Source organism: Marmota monax, unplaced genomic scaffold (genome assembly GCF_021218885.2).
Source record: "Marmota monax isolate L192 unplaced genomic scaffold, Marmota_monax_Labrador192_F-V1.1 WCK01_AAM20220418_F8-fsc00105, whole genome shotgun sequence".
In the NCBI taxonomy this organism is placed as follows: domain Eukaryota; kingdom Metazoa; phylum Chordata; class Mammalia; order Rodentia; family Sciuridae; genus Marmota; species Marmota monax.
In genome coordinates, this window is record NW_026692947.1 from 1639949 (window position 1) to 1660774 (window position 20826).

At 48.2% G+C, this 20826-nt stretch overlaps 1 protein-coding gene and 1 long non-coding RNA gene across 3 annotated transcripts in view; one reads left to right on the forward strand and one right to left on the reverse strand.

Annotated features, from left to right (window-relative positions):
* Positions 1 to 20826, forward strand: part of Rassf5 (Ras association domain family member 5) — a 74224-nt gene that overhangs the window by 46943 nt on the left and 6455 nt on the right. Inside the window, exon 1 of one of the 2 annotated variants that reach the window (XM_046452187.2) lies at positions 1319 to 1676. The exons of the other annotated variant lie outside the window; for it this stretch is intronic. Within the exon in view, the coding sequence (XP_046308143.1) occupies positions 1557 to 1676 (120 nt within the window). The 5' untranslated portion in view covers positions 1319 to 1556. Of the gene's footprint in view, positions 1 to 1318; positions 1677 to 20826 lie in introns of those variants that run through there. 2 annotated transcript variants of the gene reach the window in all.
* On the reverse strand, positions 11711 to 20064 carry LOC124097644 (uncharacterized). The gene is made up of 3 exons (XR_006853303.2): positions 19540 to 20064; positions 17401 to 17534; positions 11711 to 15156 (listed from the first exon to the last, which is right to left on the reverse strand). It is a non-coding gene; the product is annotated as an uncharacterized LOC124097644 (long non-coding RNA).

Consider the following 20826-nt stretch of genomic DNA (forward strand, 5'->3'; position numbering starts at 1 on the left):
GGAAAAGCCACACAGACTTGGAGACAGTCCTGACTGTCCCCCCTCCCAACCACTTTCCAGGCCACTTCTGGGGTCCACAGACCATTGGACTCCATAGCAACCCTGGGCTTAGAAGGCGGTGTTTTCTCTTCTTGAGACTTCAGGCCCCACTGTGTTTAAAGATGGCAGAGTGCCCACCAATAGTCTCATCTCTACTGACGGATAGTTCATCACAGGGACCAAGAGCACAGAGGCCCTGGAGTTACGCAGATCTGACTCTGATCCTAGCACACAGGTCCTACTTGTGTGATTCTCAGCCTTGGTTTCCTCATCCATAAAAATATGAAATAATAGTCTCTATCTAACGGTTATTGGGAACATTAAGTGACAGACTGCGTGTAAATCATCTGGGCATACAGTAATTGTTCAAACAATGGGAGCTACAACTGCTCTTGTACAAATCTAGTCTGAGAAATTATAGGGATGTTGCCCTAATTGCTTTGAGCAGTTGAATCCTACAGAAGGAAAGTGTTCCCCCATCTGGTCCATCCAGTTCCTAGGGAGATAGAAATGAGCCATCCTTGATGCTAGCAATGACAAGATCTGGTCAAGAACCCTCTTGGTTTGACTGTCAGGAAAATGCACACCCAACCTGAGCAGCATCTGCAGGCTTCTTCGGTATCCTGATTCTGAGGGCCAAGTTCTGGTGGTGGGAGAGTGGGCTAGCTCAGCCCAGCCCTGCATAGCTTTGCATATGATTTGCATAAGCGTGTGAGACCCTACATTTTTCTTTTGGCATTTTTAAGTTAAAATATTGTTGCTTCTACAGACGGACCAGATATCGATTACCTTCTTCTCCAGTGACTCATCTAACCACGGATTGACCCAGCTCCCCCCAACTCCCCAATGGAGGCTGGGAGTGGGATGGAGTGAGGGGGTGGGTAGGGAAGGAGGAGGAAGATGTAGACCTTACACCACCTTCTACTCCGTGAACGCCAGCCACCGTGAGGGGCGAGAAGGGCAGCACAGGAGGAGTAAGGGACAGAGGGAATTGTCTCCCCTCGGGTTCATCCTGGTCTCTTGCTTCCATGAATCCCTATTCAGTGTCCTAGATCCACTTGCCACCGGGTCCTGTGGCATCCAGGTGGGTGGGGAGGCGGGGGGAGGGGCGCGATGACAGCCGAGGTTGGCTTTGAGGAACCTTTCGAGAGGAAGTGGCTTCGGCGCGGGGCAGGAAAGGCGCGGGCAGGCGGGGGAGGTGTGGAGATGGCGCTCTGCGCCGGGCGGAGCGAGCGAGCCAGCAGGCGCCGCGCAGCGGAGATGAAACCGCAGATGCCTAGCGCCGCCGGAGCGAGGCGGGCTAGCGGGCGCCCGGGGCCAACCCCAGGGCTGAGCAGGCACCGGCGGCGCGCGGGAACGGCAACTGGGTACCCCGCCGCCTGGGCCCCAGTGACAAACGCAGGCGGCCCCGCCCGCTCGGCCGGGCTGGCCCCGGGAGGGGTCCCCACCTCGTGCCGCATCCCAAGCCCGCCCCGTCCGAGGCGCTCGCAGCCTCTGGCCGGGGGTCCCAGGGCTCGATGACGGTGGACAGCAGCATGAGCAGTGGGTACTGCAGCCTGGACGAGGAGCTGGAAGATTGCTTCTTTACGGCCAAGACCACCTTTTTCAGGAATGTGCAGAGCAAACATCTGTCAAAGGTAAACATAATGATGGAATACGGAGTCTTTGGCCCGGAGGAAATAACCTCTGTGCCCTAGAAGGGAAAACCTGCTCCTGGCGAACAGGCCAAGCCATGTGCAGGAGAGTGGCTGCGCTGCTGCTAGGGACCCTCTTGACCAATTGCCCGCCAGGACCCGCTTTAGCAATTGTCGGGGAGCCCTTTGAGGACCTGTACAATTCTGGTCAGACCTCCTTTCAGCATTTCCTGTCCCTAGACCTTTTCAAAATGGCTCTCTAGGGTTTGGGGACAGGCTTGACTCATGGATTGGCTGCATCATGTTCACCTGTGTCTGAAAGGGTCACTGAGCAACTGCTCTGTCCCACCCCCAAATCCAAGCTTACAAACTCTAGATAGTACTTGGTGCCTCTGTAGATAAACACTTCATAGGTTGAGACTTCCGTATTCCAAGTGGCCAGAAACCATTTTAAAACTGAGTTCAGCAACTTTGCAGAAGTCCAGGGGTTTTTAGAAACAGACTAAAACTTCTCTCCTAGGCTGCTCTCATGTTATTATTATAACTTCCTAAGTGGACTTGGGTGACCTGAAGGGCTGGTGGAGTTTTGTGTTTCTTCAAGGGTCAGCCTCTGGACACCCAGCTAGCCTGGGTTCCCTGGCTGTGGTCTCCTAGTTGGCTACAGAGCCACATTATCTGTGGCCCGTCTTGACAAAACTGTGTTTATTTGTTGTGTTTTTTAGATGAGAGGGCCCTTAGGCAAGGCCTTAGAGAGGTTACCTAGAAGGGCTATTTGTAGGCAAAAGTGAACTGTTAAATTTCACAGTTGTGTGGCAGGCTCATCATTAATTCATCAGTCCTATACCAACTAGAATTAACCAAAACTACCTCAGGCCTGACTTGGGGCTTCCTTTGTTCTTAATTCATCCTGCCTGCAGACCCTGTATTTGCTGGGTTCTGGTAACAGGCAAAAGTGTTTTCAATAACATACTTTCAATGATGAGGGATGCCCGTGAACCAAATAAGAAGTTGTGATTTTATGTTTGAAGGAATCAAGTAATACAGACCTCTGGAAGAAGCACTTGTTTTCTAGGGCACCCCCTCTTGAGTCTGAAGAGCAGGACTTACTCTGAAGGGCTGGGTGCAGGGGACAGGAGTTCCCTTCTCTGGCTAGGTAGGCCTCAGGCAGAACAGCATCATTGCAGAGGGGAAGTGTCTCACCCTGTTTTGGGGTTCTTGCCTCATTGTGTGAACCTCCTCCCCCTTGAAACAGTGGTTATCAATTTTAGCTACACCCTGGAATGGAGAGAGGGGAGTTTTAGAAAATACTGATACCTGGGTCGCAAGCCCAGGGAGTGTGATTGGATTAGCCTGAGGGCCAATCTGGGCATTGGATTTTGAAAAGGCTCCCAGGTAATTCTCAGATGCAGCTGAAGTTTGAACGATTGCTCTAGAGCATTTTGTTGCTGTGCCTGGGAAGGAAATGGTTCCTGTTTTTAAACCCGGTTCAGCTGCCATGCCTGCCTCTCGCTACTGGCCATGCTGTAAACCCTTGGTCCCAGAGGGTGAGAATTTTGCATAATTGAGTGAGGAAGGGACCCTGCAAAGCTGGAGTTTCTTTTGCTTGGCAATTGAAAAAGGTCATTGTTTCTGGTAGTCTTGGAAGAAATAGAAATAATATCCCCATAAAAAGTACACTGAGATGGGGTTGAGGGTGGGGAATGACTTATCCTGAGGCCCACACAACCTCCTTTCCTCATTCTTCCACCAAATTTTCCTTCATTCCTTCACCCCAGGAAATGCATCTTTGGTTTGGCACCTACAGAAATGCTTTCTTTCTTTGTGTCTTGGATCATCTCATGTCTTGGGTCCTCTGCATGTCTCCCTATTTCATTTTGCCCTTGTCTGTAAGTTCACTAGGGGCAGGAATCCTGCTAAGAAAGTCATTTTGTTGAATGTCAGAAAGTGCAGTAAGCGATAAATGCTCCAGAGAAGGAAGGGAAGGTGGGCATGGCCTCTCCTATCCCTGGCCTCTGCCCAACTCTAATATATGGTTTGAGAAGACCCTGACAGTATTCAGAACTGCAGTCAGGGAGTTTTCCTCAACACCAGAATAGCCTCCAGCCTGGTCCCAGCTCTCCAGGGAGAGGCAGGGCTGGGTGAGAAGCCCCAGGTAAGCTGGGCCCACTGTCTAGAGAAGGCTCAGGCTGTGAAGAGGAGCATGTGTGGCCAACCTAGGAGTTGGGGAAACTTCCTGCAAACATTTTGATCTCTGTTCTTCATCTTTTTTCACATTCAGTCACGTTTTCTATCTCCTCTTCCTTCTTGGAGTTGCTCTAGAAAAGCCTTCAAAGCCATCAGCCATATCCCGACCCAGTTCTGATTTCTAACAGTGCTTCTTTCCTCCCCAAAGCAAGATCATGTCTGAGCTCCTGAGAGAATTTCTCTTTTCTGTCTCCAAGGGAAGGAGCTTATGTGTTTCCCGGTCGCTGAGAGACTGAGGCCCTCATTCGGGAAAGGCCGAGATGCTTCTATAAATAGCCCTGTCAGAACAACCTGTGTCTGCTGCTCAGTCTGTGCCTGACTGGAACAGAGCCACGGGGAAGCCTCGCTGCCCTTCCCATGCCATTCCCTGGGAGTTGTCACTAGCTGGTTCCCAAGGACTCTCTGAGATGTCTCTTCAGACCCCTTTGGTAGGAGGTGGGAGGCTTTGGGAAGATCTCCCCACTTCGTGGCACCTGGAGGTTGGGGAGACAGCACAGTAGAAAGGGGAATCAGGTCCTGGGCCCCAGCTTGGTCTCTCCTGTCAGGAGATGGCAGCTTCCTGGGGCAGTGTATGTTGTTTGAAGGGGCCCGGGGATCTGGTATTGAGTCACACTAGGCAGTTTCAGGATGCTGAGTTGGTACTATGTTCCAGGCACTTCTCCCTTGGCAGCAAACAATTAGATTGTGTTTCCCTGGGTCATGCATATCAAAATGGGCTCCTGTGGGCTCAGGCAGTGTAGAATGATGCTCTCAGTAAGGCAGGAACATGACTACCTTCATCTAAGATGTGGGAGTGTGTGTGTTCAAAGGGTTCTAGGACTCCAGGACTTTGGAGCCCACCCAAAGCATCTAGGAGGTGCTCTGAGGACACATAAAGGCTGCTTGACAGAGAGAGAAACTGAGGTCAGAAAGGTGCAGATGTTCACCAGGGCACACATCTGGTTGGGGGGAGAGCCTAGACTAACACCCTCTTTGAACTCCTTGTCAAGTGCTCCTCTTCTCTTCTTGCTCTTCTACTCAGAGTGTAACAAGCACAGACTTCAGACTTTGTCCCCTCAGACCCTTCTCCAAAATGGAAAGACCCAAGCAACTGCAGGCTGGGTGAGGTCAGGAAAGATAGTTACTATCCCTCCATTCCATAAGGCAACCTGCCTGGGGACCTTGACCCTGTGTTTTAACACTGGGGCGGGAGGGTGTCTTAAAACTCTAATCATTTAAAAGTTCTCCTTGATGTCTGTCCTAAAATGGAAAGATTGTTCTAGATAAAAATCTACCTCTTGCTAGAGACTTCCACATGTTTTTCTTTGTGGCTATGGAGAACAGAAGTTGACTATATTTGTGTTTAGATATTACATAAAAGCATATGTGGAACACACTCCCACCCCTCCTTCCCCCTAAGCCTTCTCTGGTCTGCACAGACACCCTTGAATTTTTTTCTTTAAGGAAGATGCCAAGAGGAAGGGTTCTTAGAGTTCAGGGTACTACATTATTACTCTCTTCTTACCTGGCCAGTCAGCATCTCCCTGGGAGTCTCTGGTACTCTGAGAACAGCAGTCAACCCTGACAGCCCTGGACCAGCTGGGGAAACCCTCATCTCACGAAGCCATAGGCACAGCCCCTGCCCCTGACCACCTTGGCGTGAGAGAAAAGAATACTCAAATTAAGCTATATCTGAACTTGAGCAATAAGAATAAAAACGGGACTCCTTGGGGTGGCAGACCATTGAAGGGTTTTTAATGTGCTATGTCAGAAGCTTACACTGCCCAAGAAGAACCCAAATGATTCTTTGTACAAGCGCCTTTCATTTATGGATGTGACCTCTACACACCGTAGATTTCATCACCTCTGGCCTTTCCTAGCATTGCTTTGCCCTGCAAAGGTTGAAGGTTGAAGGTCGTCAGCCCTGTAAGATCAGGAATCACATCCCCTTTGGCCCAGTGCAGGCTGGTGCTGACTGAATGCTGGCTGAAACTAAGCGTTGTAACAAACAACCTCAATTTTCAGTCCTTGAGCATAAGAAGTTTGTTTCCCTCTTTACATGAAGTTAAATTGACAGGTGGGGGCTCAGGATAACACAGAGGAGATTTTTGTAGGCCAGGCCGGAAGTGGTGTGTTTCTCAAACCCACATGTCATCGGCCGGGATTCAGTCACATGGCCACACCTAACCACAAGGGGAGGATGGGACATCACTTGCAACTGTGAGCCCAGGTGTGCAAGGAGGCCCACAGTGGTGAACCTTTGGCTGGTTCGGCCACACATTCCTCCCAGCATCTCTCTGCACCATGGAAGCCCTGCTCACACCTTGGTGAAGGGCATCACCTCTGTCTCTCTGACCCAGTACCTTTTCATCTGTCCTTAAGGGTATCGTGCTCCTGGGGTCCTGTCTCCCCCAACCAGACTAGGAGCTCCTGGAGGATAGATGATTCTTCTCCTTTTTTCACAAAGACTGTTTGCCTTGACTCAGCTGAATTTTCTTTAATAAATCAATTCCAGTGATAGATTTGGGCACATGCAACATCTGCCTACCCTAGAAGTTTAGGAAGAAAGATTATACACTGGTTCCTTTGCAGCTCTAAAATATATGGATTCTCCCTATGTGGGGTCAGCTAGAGGACCTGGATGACTGGCATGGGTTCCCTCCTGCAGGACCACCTGGTTCAATGGGTGGCCCTGGCCACCGGCATTGGAATCAGTCTTTAAATCACTTTTTGGAAATGGAGACTCGGGGGCTCCACCCTGGAGCTCCTGGCTCCTGACTCATTGCAGGTGGCACCCCAGAGTTTGCTTTTTAAATACTCTCCCCAGGTGATTCCATATATTTGGAGTGTTGGCAACACCTGTTTAGGAAATATTTACTAATTGATGGATTACTGCAGTTGGGCTGCCAGATGAGCATTTGTCACAGATTTGTGAGAGGTTCCTAGGCCAGAAATGAAGGCCCAGAGAGGTACAAGGATTTGTCCCCAGTCACATTAAGTTGAGGGGGAATGGAGGACTCCAGTCCCCTGGGCCTGCTTAGAGCTTTCTTCATTACACTCGTCACAACATGCTGAGATCCCAAGGATATTAGGGTGACAGCCCTTTAAGAGCTTGACTGCACCTGATGTAACAGAACACACAAAGAACTGTAAGTCAAGTCCTGGCTTCTCATCCCCACTCAGGCCATTAACTGAGAGGCTGTGGCCAAGTCATTTCAACTCTCAGACTTGGGTATTTTATCCTTTTGAGCAGGAACACTGTATGATATGAGTGGGCCAATTTCTTTGAGATTCCATCACCATTTTGTATAGGGGTGGACCTTGGAAGGATCTTAGATATTAACTTTTAAATGTCCTAAAACATATGGACTCTCCCTATGTGAGGTCAGCTAGAGGACCTGGATGACTAGCAAGGGTTCCCTCCTGCAGGACCACCTGGACTTATCCAAGACATCCTCATTCACACTCTTGGTCTGGCTCCCCCGCTCTGTCCTCCATGTTGTCCCCCTCTGTCTTCTCTTTTTTCGCAAATTTAGACTGTTTTTCTTGACTCAGCTGAATTTTCTTTAATAAATCAATTCCAGCGATAGATTTGGGCACATGCAACATCTGCCTACCCTAGAAGTTTAGGAAGAAAGATTATACACTGGTATCAAACCCTGAATCCCAGCTCTTATTTCACACTGTCAGGTTGGGATCTGGATCCAGCTCCCCAGACCATGATCTTGAAGGGGAGGCACCAACAGACCCATCCTGGGGTCCTGGATTCTCTTCTTCCTTCTGCTCTTAGCTTGAAGACCTTAATGGTTTCCTGTGTAAATCCAGACCTATTCTCATCCAAGGCCTCAGTTTCTTCCTCTGAATAGCTCAATATACTCCTAAAAGAGGCTGGGGTCCCAGGTCTGGCCTGGTGTATTCTTTGGGGACAAGAGAACCAGATACATTTGCTGAGAATCAGGAGCATTAAACTTGAAGTTGGGAGGAAGGAGACAGGTATAAGTAAGTGTCTGAGGTGCTTTGCTTCTCACTCCCTAGCTTCATTCCCCATCCCATCTCTCTTCCTGGTGCTTGGAGGTGCACTCATGTGCACCTCAGATACCTAATATTCATTACATCCAGAACCAACACATATCCTTTGCTTATAAATGATCTCTCTCTCTGTGTTTATGCCCCTCTGCCTAGTCCCCTACCTTCAGAGCCTCAGGGGCCTTCATCCCATCTGTCACCATGGGCTGCATCTCCACAGTGTGGCAGATGGCAGGCTCCCCTTCCTGACCCCCACCCAGCCCTGTTGGGTGCTCATCACCTCTCACTGAGATGCTCTAATAAGATACCCAACTGGTTTCCATCCATCTTGAGTATCCTGCATACAACTGCTTGTGGTACCCCAAAGTCTTCACACACTCCCTTTGCTTCCTGAGGAAAGCCCATACTTGGTTCCTGCTCTTCGGTGCAGCGTTCCAAACCTCGTAGTACCTGGCCTCAGTCATACCTTGTGTTTTCAACTGTCTTACAGCACTGAGCACCACAGGTGGGGGATACAGAGATGGACAAGACATGGTCTCTACTCTTAAAGACCCTATGGCCTCCAGCAACATGAGTAACAGACCCTTGGTGCTCCCCTTGCCATCCATGAAGTATTTCGATGGGGGTGCCTGGAAACAAGGGCATCCAAGTGAAAGGCATTCTCGGCATCTGCCTTCCAGCTATGTGGCTTTTATCAAAACATGGTGGCAGCTCTTGAGACAGGGAGAACTGAGGAGCTGATTCCTGGAATCAGAGGGTTGGGACAATTGCCCTTGAGAGGTCTGGAGGTAGGCTGGCAAAAGCTGGTAGTGACAAAGCTGCAGTAGCCCAGGAAGAGGTAGAGGGGTTTGACTTACCCTCTGAAAACAGAGTATCTAGAGCTGGAGGAGGCTGTTTGTTAGAGATCATTACAGCCAGTCCCCCGTTTCCAAGCAAGCTTTCACATAAGCCATTGCAGGCAGGGGAAGGGAAGCTCTGTCCATTACTCCCATCCTCCTCCAACCCCGTTATCCATCCTTCCTTGTCCAGGGAGCTCTACAATGGGATGTAGGCTGGCTGGATCTCTGCTAAGTGTGGGCAAAGGAGGGCAGCAGAGAGCCTAGGACTGACAGCGGGCACCAGCAGAGTTTCTATTGCTCTCATGCCAGGAGGCTGGCACGTTGGACAGGTAGTATGTGGAGGGGGTCAGCCAGTAGGCTTTGCCCTACCCGCTATTTGTCTAACTCCAAAGTACGTGCTCTTCCCATCACAAATGGCTCTTAGGTGAGAGTCCTGTTTTTGGAAGATTCCGGATAAGTCCTAATCACCCTCTCAAAACAGTGTGACTTATCATAAAAGCTACTGTTCTTATTTAGCCAATTTCCTGGTGGCGAAATTCAGGCCCTTTTTTCCTATTTTTCACTTGGGAAACCCGGGTCAGTATACTCTGTTATATCATCACCTCAGCCTCTTGTTCACGGGCCCCTCACACTCCTCCTCACCTCTAGGCTGTCCCCCAGTGCAAAGAGTGGTCTTCAGCAAGCATTGACTGACACACAGAGGCTGGGTCTTCAGGGTGCTGCCCTTGCTATGGGTAGTGGGGGGCAGAATTTCCCATGCCACAGAACCGAGATGAGAGACGTCCCTTCCATTGGCTGGAACACCATGATTGGCAGGGAGATAGATAGTATGTATACTGTTGACACTCACATGTGGCTGGGAATGTGCAGGTTCATGTAAGGAATTCGGGAGCTAGTGTTTCCAGCTGTAGCTCAAATGGTCCTTTCTCTGTGCTCCCCAGATTCCTGACCTGTCCTCACTAATCCCTCACTGTGATGGGCTATAATTTTCTGGCCCAGGGGCCATGTCTTGCGTGTCACTGTGTCCTTGGCACATGGTAGTTTCTTGATGCATGTTTGATGAAGGAGGAGCTGGCTTGGGACTTCTTTCTCCATAACCAAGAGCTCTGGAAGGCAGCAGGGACTCTCCAGAGGACACATGAACAAGCACTTAGCAGCAATGTTTGTGAAAGTTGATCTCAGGACTATTTTCAAGGGAAACTTGCTAAGATTCTGAATAAATGGATTTTCCCAGTTACCTTGAAAAGAAAAATCCCACTGAATGAGCAGAAAATACAAGGAAAACTTCCAAACCTAGCGTGCCCCACCCCATCCATGATTGTTCAGCTGTTTGCCCTGGAGGATGAGGGCGGGCAGGGCTGGGTCACTAAGCAACCAGGCCTGGCACCTGCTGGCAAGAGATGGTGTGGTCCTTCCTTGAGTGGGGCCACCAAGGGTGGTAGGGGCTGAGGGGCCCATGTGAGGAGGCAGGAGAGTCTGGTATGACAGGTTTCTTTTGTTGGCCTTTTAGCCATGGGGAGTGGCAGGTTGGGGAGGAAGGAACCAGTAAACCTCTCATTTGTTTTTCTTTCCCAACTTACTTTTGAGTGAGTGAAAGATACTAGTTTGGCAACTCCAGTAGTTTGAGCACCCTCTTAGTGCCCGGGTACAGGCAGGGGCTGGCTGCCCTGAGGTCCCAGGATCTCATATGACCCTGTCAGTGGGCCTGGGAGCCCACTCTCAAGCCTTCACTCTGTGAGACCTCAGGAAGCATGCTCGCTGCTCCGGGGCTCACTTTCTCCTTTTGTAAAATGGGACGACTTGCTCCTCCATGGAGAGGAAGTGATAAGCGGGGGCCCAGCACTGGACCATGAAAACCTGTGGAGCTCTGGGGTTTGTGATAACAAAGGCCATTTTTAGAAATGCTGATGGGTGTTAAATTTTGATGTAGGTGGTGGGATACATGATTGTGATGTGTGGAGGGATAAGACTGTTCAAAGAACAGAGTCATGGACATGAATGGGGCCTTGATACAAGTCAGCACTGTCCTGGGTGCTTTCCATGAGTATCTTCATTTGAAGCCTCACAGCACGATATGAGGGAAGCACCATTTTTGTTTGCATTTAACATTGAGGAAACTGACACACAGAAGGGGGTCAAGTAACATGTTAAGGTCACACTGTAGTCCAGTGCCGGTGCTTCTAACCACCAAGCATACTGCTTCTCTAGCTCTCTCCAGAATTCTTCTAGTAGTTGAAATCCAAGCAGTGAAACCAGTTGTGTCCCCAAATGCAACACCATGTCAGCAGTACACATCCTGGAGTCACTGAGGATAGTGTACTTTTCTGGGCCATTTGGAGCATAGAGGAAATCAAAAGTCCTTGCCCCTAGGCCATTGTGATATAATGAGAGAACACACATGAAAAGCCACTCAATAACTAACTAGGCCGTGTTTCAGCATCACAGATTGATCTGTGAGCACCTGGGTGCAGAAGGGCCAGCATGAGAAGGAGTGACAGCCCTGAGCAGAGAGGGCAGGTGTAGGCTGCCAGAGACTGCAGTCCCAGGTGCCACCTGTCCCAAAGTAAAGGCAGCTGTGGGCTCCAGGTAGAGGGGAGCTGGCAAGGACCAGCCTCCTCCAGCAGGGCCGTGCAGGTGGTGTCCTGGTGCTGGTGCAAAGCCTAAGCTGCCTCTCCTCCTAGCAAGTGTGGGTGAGCTGGGTGCTGGGGACTGGCTCGCCATCAGAGTCCCTCTGCTTCCACACGCCACTCACCACCTCTGAACTGTCTGAATCCTTTATGGAGTCGAATGTCCCATCCTGCCTCTAGCTGAGTGGCCTAGTCCCAGGGAAAGAGACTGGACCTGGAGGCTTAGGATGGGGGCCCAACTTGCCTAGAAGTGAGCTTGGTCCTCACTTGCTTGAAATATAAAAAGGGAAGTCCTAATTATAGGATCCAAATAAAACAAGCCAGTCACATGACCTCCAGGTCTCCCTGCCCTTGGAATCCTCCTTTAATTTATGTTTGTTTATGTATGTATGTGTGTGTTTAGTGGTGCTGGAGATCAAATCTAGAGCCTCATGTATGCTTGACAAATACTCTAGCAGTTCCCACAGCAGTCTTTTAAAAACAATTATGTTAAAATACACATATCAGAAAATTTACTACTTTAATTATTTTTACCCACTACCATTTTTTTTTAAGGGTCAAGGACCGAACTCTGGGCTTTGCATGTCTTAGGCAAGTGCTCTGCCACTGAGCTAAATCCCCAGCCCCCATTTAAATTATTTTCAATCCATCAAGTCCCAAGTTTTCAATTTTGTGAACATAATCAATGTTCCAATATTATTTCAAAGTTACCATAAATAGTGTATTTGTTGCTTAATTTAAGTTTTTATAGGTTCCACATGTGGTAAGAGGGGACCAAAAAATGAGTTAAGGATGCAGTTCTTTTATTTTGTTTTGATACCAGGGATTGAACTCAGGGGCATTCAACCATTGAGCCCCATCCCCAGTCCTTTTTTGTGTTTTATTTAGAGACAGGGTCTCACTGAGTGTCTTAGAGCCTCACTGAGTTGCTGAGGCTGGTTTTGAACTCATAATCTGCTGCCTTAGCCTCCTGAGTCACTGGGTTTACAGACGAGCGTCACTGTGCCTGGCAAGGATGTAATTCTGTGTCCGTAAGTACGATGTTCACATATTGTGTAACTATCACCACAATCTTCATTTTTCTCCATAACCTTTTGTGGGGGGGAGGGGTTTGAGCACGTGTGCTAGGGATTTAAACCTGGTCTCTTGCATGCTAAGTACATGCTCTACCAGAGCCCCAAGCCCCAGCTCCAGAACATTTTATCTTCTCAAACTGAAACTCCTTACCTACTAAATAATAACTCCTTACTCTCCCCTGGCCCAGGCTCCGGCAACCACATTCTACTTTCTGTCTCTATCAATTTGACTACTGTAGGAACCCCAAATAAGTAGACTCACGGTGTTTGTCCTTCTGGGGAATGCTTATTTGATTGAGCATAGTGTTTGCAAGATTCTTCCGGGATTATAGCATATGTCATAATTTCCTTCCTTTTTGCTGAGTAATATTCCATTATATGTATATTACATTTCATTTATCCATTCATCCACCAATGGACACAGATTGCTCTCACCCTTTGGCTATTAGGAGTAGTGCTGCTATCAACACTGGTGTTCAAGTATCTGGTTGAGTCTTTGCTTCCCTGTCTTTTGAACATATGCCCAGAAATGGATTTGCTGCATCGTGTGGTAATTCTGTTTAATTTTTTGAGGAATCGCCGTACCATTTCCCACATGGCTGCACTATTTTTCCATTCCTACCAACAATACACAGGTTCCAGTTTCTGCACACCCAATGTTTTATAATAGCCATCCTGATGGGTTTGAAGTGGTCAGATCTTATTATGATTTTGATTTGCATTTCTTTAACAGTTAGTGGCATTGAACATGTTTTCATGTATTTTTGGCCTTTTACATATCTTCTCTGTGGAAATGACTATTCAGGTCCTTTGTCCATTTTTAATCATATTAGTCATTTTGTTGTTGTTGTTGAGTTGCCAGAATTCTTCATATATTCAGATATCAATCCTTTATCAGATAAATAATCTGCAATGAAATTCTATTTATTTACTTAGAGACATAGCCTCACTATGTGGCCTAGACTGTTTTAATATAAGCTATTAATAGGTCTTAATATTGATGCAATTATAAAATATAACTTTCAGTAGAAGTTTTTTTTTTTTGAGGGGTCTACTGGGGATTGAATCCAAGAGTGCTTAACCACTGAGCCCCATCCCTAGGCTCTTTTAAAAAATTTTTATTTTAAAACAGTTTCTCATTAAGTTGCTGAGGCTGGCTTCAAACCTGTGATCCTCCTGCCTCAGCCTCCCAAGCCACTGGGATTACAGGTGTGTGCCACTGTGCCCAGCAATTTTTAGTAGTTTTTGTGGAGGAAGGGGCCATGGCCCTAAAGATGAAAGTAGTTAGGACTCATGAAAATCATCATGTGGCCCTGGTACAAAGAAACCTGTCTTTGAGATCAATTTGCTCAAATTCACAGAACAGGGGCATGGCTAGAAAGGCCAGCCTGGGGACCCACCTGAGGGCAGTGTGGAATAGATGAAGAGTAGGGACTGGGTATGACAGTAGCTCCCTCGTTGAGTTATTTAGGGCATCCAATGAGATTGTGACTGTGAAGTCCTCAGGGCAGTGACTTTTATTATTACAGTGAGACACCGCAGGGCTTGAAGCTAGGTCCCCGTAGCACAAGGCCACACGGTTCTCTAGGCCTTCTTCATGGTGCTACTGACCCCTGATCCTGATGGGCCACTCCTACATACACATGAGGTGGCCATTTTGATGAGTGGGAGACACTGTGCCAGGCTCTGGGACATGCTGGCACATGGAGAGTCCACCAGGATGACCTTCATCACGTGAAGTTGATCTAGACTGCCTGAAAGCCACTGAGGCTTGTTGTCCCAGATTGTGCTGTTCTTGTTCTGATATGTCACGGTATCTCTGTCTTCCCTCCTCAGATGACATGTGGGCTTCCAAAGAAGGGGACCATACCTGTCTGTTTCATCTCCCAAGATGCCTTTCATAGTCCTCAACCCATAGGCAATTCAGTCAGTTACTGTTAACTGTCTGCATTGACCATCTGCTCTCCATCTGGGTCTTTGGGGACTTCAATCTTTCTCTAGTTCCTGAGTTCCCCTCCTTATTTTACCCTATTCCTCCATTACACCGTATAGGAGCTTAAAGAGATGGCTCTATGCTGGAGCCTCTTCCTTGCTCTGCTGCAAATATCCTATTGGAGAATACAGATTAGGAGTTTCCAACCCTTTTATTTTAGGGACATTGGACAGTTCAGAGAGGGACCTGTGGGAATGAACCCTTTCACTGCCATGGATGGGACTGGGGATTCCATCCCAGAACACAGACTCTTTAGGACCTGAGAGGGCCCCCTGCAGTGAGGTTTCATAGGGCTTCCTCTTTCCTAGCTGGTTGAGATCATCCCAAGGAGACCCAATAACCCTCGTCTGTGGCTTAGACATTGAGCAGGGGCCTGACCAGTGAGAATCTGCCCTTGCCTTCTGAGGTTCTCATTTAGGACAGGCCTAATAGGAACCCTGGTGTTCATATCTGGAAGGCTCTGCACATGGTCTCTCTTATGTAGGACCTTTCTGAGGCTCTCCTCCCTGACTTAGGCCTGAATACTTCTACCCAAGGGGTGAGAGAATTGCTGCTGACAGATTTGCTAAGAGCTGAGAAAGAGGAAATGTGGCAAAGGCTCCTGGTGAATGGCTTCCGGGGTACTTTTGTTTGTTTTCTTGAGTTAAATGAGGTAAGAAGATGCGGCCCTTCTTGAGCTTGGCTAAGTAAGATGGAGTCCTGAAGATGAAGAGAAAACAGGTGGTGAGGGGTGAGAAGAGTGAAGTGGTAGAGGTCAGAAACGTTCTTCCTGCTCCCTTAGGCATGAGTCTGCTGCAATTCAGACGTGCCCTGCTCTCCTGTGGGGCCCCCAGCCCCACACCCAGTTCTCTGAAAGGGAAGAGGAAGCAGTGACGAAAAAACCCCGACCTATCTTATGTGTCCAATCTTGTTCTTGCAGTGGAGCCTTTGCGTCTCTTTGGTATCACTTCATGATTTCACAGATGAGAAAACTCAGATCCCAGGATGGGAAGTGACCTGCCATAGGTCACAGGTCATTTGATGGTCTTGCATTTGTTCTCACCAGCTAGCTGCAAAGGAGTGGGCCACAGGGCTGGCTTTCAGCGGAACCTGAAGCCCCGTGCAGCCTGCCTGAAGGGGCATCGCCCCTTGGGGTGGAGGTCAGCACCTGGCTGTCCAGTGTCCACATCTATGGGCTGGGAACCACTCAAGCTGCTCCACCCTTCCCTGCTGCCCAGTTATTGGGTATTTATCTGGCACTCCCTTGGAAGTCAATCAGTGTTTAGCTGGTCCCCGCAGGGGTGCTCAAGAAGTTGAAGCCTCAGACATGAAGTCTGTCTTCCTCTGGGAACAACTAATTGGGTCTCTGGGATTAACATATATGAAACCATCTATAAGCAATAAAAGGCAGCATATAATTAGAACTCTGAAAGCACCTCCATAGGTCCTTGCAGTCTGGATTCAACATTGGAAATCAGCTGCTGACATCTGTGCCATGTGGTAGTATGCAGCTTTGCTGCAAGAGGAGTCTGAGGCATTGGGCCATGGCTGGTGTTGGAGAGTGAGTGCTCTAGCCTGTGAGTGAGCCTAGCTGCCCACCTGCCAGCTGTGTGGCTCTCCAGTGGAGAGGAGAGGAGAATAACTCCTGTCCGTGATCAAGCCTTTGCCTGTGTAGACTGTCCATCAGTGAGAGTGAAGTTACAGAGGCCTGTGGACTGGTGGAGGGAGGAAATATACAGGAAACATAGAAAGTGATTCAGGAGAAAGAAAGGGACCAGCATAAAACTGAATATGGCTTCCTCATTTAGGAAACAAAATGTCACTGATGTGATATAGCAGGAAAGCAGAGGATAGGGAGATTGCTGTGGGCTGGAGAAGTTTCACTGGGAAACCGCATGGAGAAGAAGCATCTAGGGAAAATGGGGAGTGTGTATTCTAGGCAGGAAAAACTGCACAAATAACAGTGTGGAGCAAATTACTGCTCATGGGCCAGTTTCCATAAATCGGGTTTTATTGGAACACAGCCACCCTCGTCCTACGGTTGCTTTGGTGCCACAGTGGTAGAGGCGAGTAGTTGCAATAGACTGTCTGGCCCTTTACAGCAAGTCTGCCAAGTGTCTGTGCAGAGGAAGGAATGCAGGGACTCTGGGTACTTGGGCCAGTCTAGAGTAAGTGCTGAAGGAAAGTGAGAAATGAAACTGGCTCAGGGCTTGGTTTTCCTGGGATGAGAGTAACAAGATGCTTTTGGATGAGTTTGATAATTTCCAGAACACCTCCATACCCATTATCTTGATTGGTTTTACCTTTACATCAAATCTATGAGGCAATAAAGGATTTTTATCCTGAACCTATAGATGAAGAAACTAAGCCTTAGAGGTTATCTCACTTTCTCAAGGTCATATAATTAGTATACTGGGAGTGAGAAGTCAAACACCCATTTGTGTTCATCCTGTGGGTATTTACTGAGCCCTGCTATGTACTAAGTTGGAACTAGGCTCTGGGATGCTGTAGTGGACAAGACAGGTATGGCTGCTGCTGTCACAGAACTCAGACTAAATTGAAATCCAAGTCTCGCTGTAATTCCTAGGAGAGACTAAGACGTTTCTTTCCACTATAGGTAACTGGGGACCAGTTGAAGATTCTTGAGCAAGTGTTTATGATCTGATTCATGCTAAGTGCTATTGGGCCCAGAGAAGAAACAGAAAAAGTATGGAGCTTTGGTCTAATTGCAAAGAAAACCCAACACTTGTGGTCCCGTGGCAGGGTAAAATAAGTAGTTGCAGGGTAAACTAAGTAAGCACCAGATGGCATGGTGTTAGCCTTAGATGTAGGTCTGCTTGCATTTTAATGTGGCTCAGTTCCCTTGACTGTAAAATGGGCACAATAATGTCACCTTCCTCATAAATTTGCTGTGGAGATGAAATGAGCGAATACATGCTGAGAAGAAAAGCGCATGGCACTTACCTAAGCACTAGTGAGAGACCATCATTCAGGGCTGGAGTGGTCAGAGAGGCCTTGCCAGATGAAGGGAGGGCAGGTGGGCAGGTAGAAGTGATGGGCTAAAGGTATTAGGCAGGAAGGAGAAGAGGCTGACACACCTTTAAAAAGAGTAAAATTTTTTGCAGAAATGAGGTTTGTGTGATTTATGAGCATGGATGTGCATGAGGGTTCTGGCACTGAGGGTGGGACGCCTGGTCTTCCTGCCCATCTTCACCTTGGGGGACCCGTTCTGGAGTTCTGATGGATTGCCCTATGCCCTCCTGGGGATTCTAGAAGCCACAGGACTTACTCAGAGCTCTCCTTCTTAGAGCATTGGATTACTCCCTACCACCAAAATTAAGACTTCCTTGTCATTGATTAGAATGCAGAATCATCCAATGTTTTATCGTTACTGTCGTCTTAAAGGTAAAACAAAGGAAAACTTGACTTAGGGTAAATCTGCTCTGAAATAGGCCCCAGATACAGGGGATGGCCCTCCTTATTTTGTTAAGGATATTTTATTAGAAACATTAGAGACTCACTCTTTGGGGGAAACATCTCTGCTTTTATGGCTAGCACTCAATCTTTTCACTCCCAATAGACTCGAGAACTAAGAAAGGTGACAGATATTTCATGCTTTAGACATGTAAGATAAACCAATTTTTTCACCAGTGCCCTGGACGAGCCGGTGAGCTGGCAACAGTTCAGCCATCTGCCACCAATGCCAGGGGCTTAATCAGAGCAGATGAATTCTATGCCAGATGCACCAAGACGTATGAACTCCCAGGAGAGACACAGGCCAATGCCTATATTTGTGAAATCATAACAGAGTTCCCTATTCCATCTCTATCTTGGGCCACCCCAGGAGACAAATGCTGTCTTCTTGATTTCTAGCTTTGTGCCCATGAACAGAGACAAATGTTTCACTTGAGAATCTGGCAGGTGAACAGAAGTTGGGATTTTGCCTTCCCCTTGGAAGATGACTATATTCTTGATCTTGTTCACACAGTGGATACTGCCCTTTTGGGCAGTGTGCATCTACTGGCACCAATGTGTGAACTTTGCAGCTGGATTGGGAATGATGGGGAAGGGTCTTTTGTAGTTCTCAAATGCCACAGTGAATTGGAATCACCTGGGAGTTTTGTTTGTTTGTTTGTTTTTTAATCTCTATGCCCAGATACATCCCAGACCAATTAAATCATAAATCTCTGGGGATGTAGGCCAGGTATCTGTGTTTCTAAAGATCCCCAGATGACTCCATTGTGCAGGCAAGTTTAAGAACCACTAGTCTAGATTCTACACCATCCTAGGGTGGGAGGAGGATTAGAGAGTCCTTGGTTCGGGCTGGCTGGCCCACTGGCTGGCCTACTTTGGGAGGTGATTCATCCAGTCTGTGGCTCAGATCTCATCTGGCAGACTCAGTGTGGGCAACAGCCATCCCACACTGGGCACTGACTTTCCCCGGGTGTGAGATTCTTAGTGTTGGCCACACGCAGGGCTCCTGGCACTCACAGATGGAGCTCACCCTCCCCCAGACTTAGAATAGTGAGGTCAGGGCTGCTATCTTCTGTGCCTGCCTTGGAAGGCGGAGGTGCCTGGGGCCACTTGCGTCACAGGTTTCTGGTGGGAAAGGGAGAGAATAGATGGGTTTATCTGATGAAGAAAGGGGGAACAGGAAGTAGAAATCGTAGGCCAAGGCAGCTCTGACTCTCACTGTATTCCTAACCAGGCCTGGAAGACTGGCCTTGGAAAGCCGCGGTGCAGCTGCCTTTTCTTACAGGGAACTGAGAAATCTTCTAGTCGCTTCTAGAATTTGCCTTCTATCACTTAACTCTCCTTTGAAGATGAGTATGAGAAAGTTCTTAACTCCTGAGGAGAAACAGACTGTGTGTGTGTGTGTGTGTCTCAGAGATAAGACTACAATGGTAGCCAGATGGCTGATCCTTCTGACTGGAAGCTCCCAGAAGGAAGGCAGCCCGGCATGTCTGGTTCATGGAGGTGTGCACAGTGAAGGCGGTTACTCCAGGAGCTAAGACACATGAGAAGCTCCATTTTGAGAACTCCTAGATTAATGGATTGACAATGAATGAGAGCATGTGAGGCTCACAAAGCGTTTTTACTCACTTCAGGCAAACAGGAAACGGCCCTGCGAAGGCTTCCTCTTGGGTGGCCAACAGGTTCAGTTCCAGAGACCTGAGTGGGCACATGGGAGAGGTGCTGTGACCAGAAGATGTTAGCTGACCTTGGCGGCTTCTCTTGGCAACTGTGGAGTCTGACATTTTATTTGTTCTGTGGTATTGGAAAGTGGGAGGAGGAAGTGATGGCACATTTCCCACAGACAGGCTTGGGGGAAGGTCAGGGGCATGCTTTGCGTTAGATGCCCCATTGTGCTCCACTGGGTGGTGGTGTGATATCAGGGCAATTGTAAACTTCCCACCAAACCCAGACTCCCACAGGCAGGTGTCAGAATCATCCCTCTTTGGACCCCAGTTCCCTCATTCAAAGATGAATCATGATCTTTTGACATCTAAGGTCAGGCAAATTCTGGGTGGCTTTTAACCAACCAGATCCTGCACTCCCAGCCACACAGGGCAACGTGAAGACAAAACTGGGAAGTGAGTGACCATGATCTTGAGAGAAATTCAGAGAATTGACTGAGGGATGCAATAACTTAGATCCCAGAAACCACCCCTGAACTCCCTCTCCAATGTAAGGACATTGACCTCTACCTCCTAACTTCATTCATCCTTTCCCCTTCCTGGAGAGTATGGGGTGGGGTGGGGTGCACAACAAGGGAATATATGGAGAAAGAGTCTTGATGTCAAAGGAGGAACACAACAGGCCAGACCAGGAATTTCTGGTCAGTTCTTCACATTCTTACTATCGGGCATTACGCAAGTTGGTAAAGGCCTCTCGGTCTCACCTGTAAAATGGGGGTAATAAACCATCTCGAAGAATTTGGGCTTGTGAGGAATTAAATGAGATAGTGTATGCTAAGTACTTGGCACAGAAGAGGTGCTCAGTAGATGTTGGTTATCCTTTTGCCCCTAGTTGAGATTATCTCCCCGATTATCATAGAGAGCTACAGCCCCTGTCTCTACCAGTTCACTTATTTCCTTGACAATTACGTAGATTCTCTTCTTGCTGTGTGCCAGGAAAGCACTGTGGCCAGTATGTGAAGCCTGAACTTGTGTCCATGTGCCCTCGTCCTCTGGGCCTAGAATTTGGGTCATTCCCATCAGCTTTTGCTGGCACCACTTGTACACACCTGTCTTTCCAGCTTTACTGCTGCTTCCTCAAGGAGACAGACCATGGCTGGCATTCCTTTGCATCTCCTTAGCATTAGCAGCTTCTCCATAGCAACCCTCTGTAAGCAAATGTGGCCCTGCTCTTTCACCAGTTCCTAGTCAG